The 346-nt window shown below is 37.6% G+C and overlaps 1 protein-coding gene across 1 annotated transcript in view; it reads left to right on the plus strand.

Moving 5' to 3' along the window:
• Positions 1-258: 258 nt before the first annotated feature.
• The window catches only part of EMH_0018190 (uncharacterized protein), a gene marked incomplete at both ends in the record, with an annotated part of 7,741 nt that continues 7,653 nt past the window's right edge, over positions 259-346 (plus strand). The window contains one exon of the mRNA XM_013501068.1: positions 259-279. Within this exon, the coding sequence (XP_013356522.1) occupies positions 259-279 (21 nt within the window). The remainder of the gene's footprint in view (positions 280-346) is intronic.

Consider the following 346-nt stretch of genomic DNA (forward strand, 5'->3'; position numbering starts at 1 on the left):
GAAGGGCCCAAGCCCCACATAAAGTATCTATATATACTTGTAAACAAATAAAATATATATTTTTTTAATTTATAAATATTTTTATTTAATTTAATTAATTATTTTATACATAAAAACACCAACGGGCACGGAGAGGCAAGCCCCGCAGCAACGGCGTGGGGTTGTGCTGGGTCTGTGGTTTATATGGTGTATTTATAAATAAAATAAATACAGAAATATAAATAAAAAAATTATAAACTTTTTGAGATATTTAATATGATGTCTGCAGGCTGCTCACAGGTAGCCGCGCAGCCGCAGCAGCAGCAGCAGCAGCAGCAGCAGCAGCAGCAGCAGCAGCAGCAGCAGC

Source organism: Eimeria mitis, genomic scaffold (assembly GCF_000499745.2).
Source record: "Eimeria mitis Houghton genomic scaffold, Emh_scaff626, whole genome shotgun sequence".
Taxonomy (NCBI): domain Eukaryota; phylum Apicomplexa; class Conoidasida; order Eucoccidiorida; family Eimeriidae; genus Eimeria; species Eimeria mitis.